The sequence below is a fragment of the Fistularia commersonii genome, chromosome 4 (genome assembly GCF_037954325.1).
Source record: "Fistularia commersonii isolate RoL2024-O1a breed Wild chromosome 4, RoL_Fcom_v1.0, whole genome shotgun sequence".
Lineage (NCBI taxonomy): Eukaryota > Metazoa > Chordata > Actinopteri > Syngnathiformes > Fistulariidae > Fistularia > Fistularia commersonii.
The window spans coordinates 15,220,438-15,225,694 of NC_141287.1; the positions used below are offsets into that span (position 1 = coordinate 15,220,438).

At 45.1% G+C, this 5,257-nt stretch overlaps 1 protein-coding gene across 1 annotated transcript in view; it reads left to right on the plus strand.

Moving 5' to 3' along the window:
* Positions 1 to 3,033, plus strand: part of htr1fa (5-hydroxytryptamine (serotonin) receptor 1Fa) — a 30,098-nt gene extending 27,065 nt beyond the window's left edge. Inside the window, exons 2-3 of the mRNA XM_086144632.1 lie at positions 77 to 179; positions 608 to 3,033. Coding sequence (XP_086000758.1) covers positions 609 to 1,802 — 1,194 coding nt within the window. The 5' untranslated portion in view covers positions 77 to 179; position 608 and the 3' untranslated portion in view covers positions 1,803 to 3,033. The remainder of the gene's footprint in view (positions 1 to 76; positions 180 to 607) is intronic.
* Positions 3,034 to 5,257: the final 2,224 nt, after the last annotated feature.

Below are 5,257 nucleotides of genomic sequence, written 5' to 3' on the forward strand. Positions count from 1 at the left end.
CTCACCTCGCTCGGTCCGTCCGACGCTCCCTCTTTAACACGTTCTCTCCTCTGCCGCTCTCGCTGCCTTCTCCCAGGTGTTTGAGTGACAGGGGTGATGTGACGGCGGACACGGCGACCAGGACCGATCAGTCCGCTGCACTCTGAACGCTCTGGAGCAGCCCTGGAGAGCCCAAGCAGGTAGGATTGGACCGTCGCGTTCAAGTTATTTATTTATTTTCTACCGTTAAAAGATCTTAGGTGGAAAGCAAGGTATTTGAAATCGCTGCAAAACAAGCTTCTCACCTTGAACATAGCTGAAGTCCATTACCTTGAGAAAGCCCCCTCACAATGAAAACTTCTTTCATTCCCTCTGACAACCGCGGAAAGCAGAAATCATTCGCGAGGATTATGTTCGGCGGAATAACTGCTCTCGCATTAATGCGGTTACTTTTCAATCATTTTTTTTTTTTTTGTGTTCGTTTTTAAAAAAGATCCAATGTCAGATGAGGAGATGGAACTACACGAAATATCGACTCTTCGTAATAATTGGCGTGGAAAAAAAGAGACCGCTTTTCTAAGCTGCTTTAAGGTCTAATACACGATTCTTTTCCCTTTCACTCTTTCAGAATGGATTTTCCCAATTGCACTGAGGGGGTTTATGCCACGAACAGCACTTGCATTGACTTGCCGGAGACACCCAAACCTCCTCCCAGTAAAATCCTGCTAACATTCACCCTCTCCGTCGTGGCGGTTCTGACAACGTTCTTCAACTGCTTGGTGATCACCGCCATCGCAGTGACCCGCAAGTTGCACCACCCGGCCAACTACCTCATCTGCTCTCTGGCGGTGACCGATCTGCTGGTGGCCGTGCTGGTCATGCCCTTCAGTATCATGTACATTCAAAAGGAAAGGTGGGTCATGGGCGAGGTGGTGTGCACCATCTGGTTAAGTGTGGATATCACTTGCTGCACGTGCTCCATCCTCCACCTGGCCGCCATTGCCATCGACCGTTACAAGGCCATCACGAACGCGGTGGAGTATTCGCAGAAGCGCACGGGGGCCAGGGCGGGAGGGATGGTGGCAGTGGTGTGGCTCTTGTCCATCCTCGTTTCGCTCCCGCCTCTTCTGTGGCAACACTACACCAGCGATTCAGAGGAAGACCAGTGCATCATCGTCCACCACCATATGGCGTTCACCCTGTATGCCACCCTTGGAGCGTTCTACATCCCTCTCCTGCTCATTCTCATCCTTTACTATAAAATATATCGCGCTGCGCAGACCCTGTATATGCGCAGGGAGGCCAGCCGGGCCAGCCGCTACTCATGCATGACCAACGGAAGCATGATCCCGTCATCCTACCCCGCTGGAGACGGCGATGCCGACGGAGGACCCAGAAGTCCGGAGCCCATCAGCCCGCCGGAGAAGTCTACCTCTGACCCCTCGACGGAGGAACCTCCGCGCGAACGGGTGCGCGTTTCCTCGAGGGCTTTCCAGAGCAAGGCGCGCAGACACGACTCCCGCACAGAGTCGCGCAGAAGCCAGTTTTCTCAAGCCCCGCGGATCTCGGGCGCGCGGGAGCGGAAAGCCGCCTACACTTTGGGCTTGATCATCGGGGCTTTTGTTATTTGTTGGCTGCCGTTTTTCGTCAAAGAGGTGATTGTTAATACGTGCGGTTCTTGCAGTACTTCAATGGAGATGGCTGACTTTCTGACATGGTTAGGGTATGTCAACTCGTTGATCAACCCCCTCATCTACACCATCTTCAATGAAGACTTCAAAAAAGCTTTCCAGAGACTTGTTCGGTGCAGCAATTACCTCTGATGGTTCCAATTCCGCATGAAAATACCCAGTTACCAGGACGGGACGCGTCGACGGTTCGAGGTAAAGAAATGCCGACTGGAAACGGACTCATCGTGCCTGAGAGAGGATCTCAAAGAGGAAAGGATTGACACTCATTTTCAGACACTCGACCAGGCACTTCAGCAGACTAAATGGCACCAGATCAGCAATGAGCTTTGCAGCAAAGTTCCAAGCTGATATCCAAGCTCTGGTATAAATAGAAGTAGCCTGAGATCTCCACGGTGTTAATTCCTGCGTGTGGTGGGACGCTGACATGTTGGTTTTTTAGAAAATGGGCCATTTGCTGACCTTTTTAAGGCCAGGATTCTGAGCACCGCAGATTGGCCCCATTAAAAGGTCTTGAAATAGCTAGCCATCATGTCTCTTCCATCTAATGACCTCTCTCCAATCTGGTCCACACTGTTGGCTTGAATCCAGAACATGTATAAAAAAGAAATGCACACACACATCATTATCAACCTGTGACTTTCTACGGTGATGCCGGTCACAAAGGGTGAGCCTGATTTGACAGCGTTTACAGAAATAGCAGCGGCACAACAATCCAACGCACCGCAAACAGCACCGAAGTTGCTAAAAATCAAGGTTTTCAATTAGAAGGCAATGTATAATGTGGTCTGGAACAGAGAGGATTCCTTCAAGTTGAATTAAGGCGGGGATTGACGGGTATATATTTAAGTATAAAATATGTAAGAACTAATACATAAGTCCCATATGCTTCAGCTGTGACTACAACAAAACTCTTGTAGAGTTTGTAGTCGCGCAGTTATGAGATGACAGTTTCAAGAATTTTTTTTTTTTTTCTTAATGAGTATGTCTTAAATATTTATTTATTTATTTATTTACTTACTTATCCGTCCACACATCCTAGATATATATCGAACAGCTCATTACCGAACTCTGCTCCCTCACGTGACAGCCAGTGGGTAGGTAATGAACGGAAAACCAGCGGTGCAACTCGCTCATTATCGCCGCCCACTCAAACACCTGGAATAGATATAGTTTCCTTTACTGCTGCCGAGGTGGAACATAACATGTTGATGAAGGTGTGGTGGATGTGTCCAGTGTGAAGTGTACTGTTTGACAGAGAGATAATACAAGGTGTGTCATCGACATTATGACTGGTAGTTACGTACTGTTTCTTTCGTTGTCTGTCACTGTTTCCATAATCGATAATAAACAGTTCACGAAATAATTATGGCCCCCTTTTTCTTCACTAAGTTATCCTTTTCCAAGCTCGGATTTGGAAATTGTAGAAATCCGGACAGCTGCAGATCTGTCCCTGTGTGAGTGGCAAGCGTCGTAGGAGTTCCAGAAAATAATAGCCCACATATTTCTCTGTTTTCCAAAATAATGTGATAATAATACTTTGGTTTGGATGTTTTGTTCAATCCAAATGAACAGAGGACCATGGTGGTTTGGGGATTTTAACTAACCTTAGAATGCCTCCAAAACAAAAGGCAAAACTGTCTCTGTGGACAAGAAACCGGGTTGCCGCCCACTGATCTAACACTACATTTTCCATTTTCTCCATTCTGGTATGTCTGCTCCCCCTGAAGGCGACCGCACCATACTGCAGACAGTCGAGATACAATTTACCCTTCTACGTTACAACACAGCGATTGTGAGTGAAGAAGTACCTCATACAGGTTCGGCTTGGTCGATCGATTTCAATAGACATTAAAAAGTGATATTCACCTCCATTTCCTTAGAATAAATAACAAGCAAAAGACACGCGGCAAATTTAATCATTAGAATCGCAGAGAGTGTTGATGTTTAGGCTCAAAGCAGGGGTGTTCAGCATTTTTCAGGCCAAGGACCCCCAACCTGATGGAGAGATGGACAGTAATCTACTGTAGGTATTGTATAAAATTGTTATCATTGTTATAAACTGGATTTAGTTACATAAATATAAACATACCTTGTAATCATGCATTCAAACAAAATAGTCAAATTGACATTCTTAGTTTATTTGTATCATTGAATGTGGGTATTAAAGATAACAGCCTCTGTCCTCATTCATCCCATTCCTACAATATATGGGACTCATGTTTTATGTGTATTTAATGACTTTTAAATGAGTTTTAAAAAAAATGTTAAAACCGTCTAATCGACCAGAAGTCGCAATTCCCTGCAGTTTCCCGCAGAACCCCTAGAGGTCACTTAATCCCCCAAGTCAACAACAACCCACACTCACTATTTCCCCCACTGCCAGACAGGAATAGCTGGAGTTAAGTTTAGACATGTGGGGGATAAATATGAAAACAAAAAACTTAATTAAAAAGAAATTACCTCCCACATGCATTTGCGGTGATGACAGGTTTGAATGCCGACCAGGTCAGGTAATAAGAGTAATCATGTAAAAGGGGAATGGACATATTTAGAAACCTATTTATATGATTTATAACTTGTATCCTTCACTAAGTTTCAGTTTAACTTCTTTTCTAAACTGCACTGTTGATGCTCACCCTCAAATCCAGGATGATGATGGTCTATACAGCAGGCTGTTTGCAACAGGCCAGGGATTGCAGTGTTGATAAATAACTTTTTTTGCTTTAGGCTTGCAAGTTGGTCACCGTGTTAGCAACGGACAAACGGTGAAGTTGTGCGATGACTCATTATTTTCACAGTGATTTGACATCAAAATATAATCTCAACGGAAAATAAATAGAAGCCTTTAAGTAATTTTTCTTAAGAGAGGTAAAGAAATGGGTCCAAGCAACTTGGAATGGGTGGAGAAAAGTGTCAGGGGTACGATGAGATAGAAAAATATCAGCCAGAATGAAAGGAAAGGTGTATGAGATAGTGGTGAGATCAGCCATGCTGTATGGTTTGGAGACAGAGGCATTGAAGCAAAGACAGGAGGCAGAGCTGGAGATCGCAGAGATGAAGATGCTGAGGTTCTTTTTAGGAGTGATCAAGACGGATAGCATCAGGAATGAGTCCATCAGAGGGGCGGCACATGTTAGACATTTTGGATAGAAGGTCAGAGAAGCCAGACTGAGATGGTTGGGTCACGTACAGAGGAGGGATGGTGAATATATTGATAGACAAATGCTGGAATTGGAGCTGCCAGGCAGCAGGTCTAGAGGAAGACCAAAAAGAAGATTTATGGATACAGTGAGAGAGGAAGTTCGCATGAGAAAGGAGGATACAGAGAATAGAGTTAGATGGAAAAGGTTGATTTGCTGTGGCAACCCCTGAATGGAAAAGCCCAAAGCCAAAGAGGATTTAAGTAATTCCTCTTGCAGTTATTTAGATGATGTGGATTTTTGTCTTTTTAGAGTTGAAACTTAGTGAGGCAACAGTTTGTTTACAACGCAATTGAGTTTGATGGTAGTGTTTTTAATTGTAGGGTTGCCAGGTTAGCGGCGTTTGTGGCGCCGGAAAGGAGGATCCCGTCAAGCACGTCTGGCAAC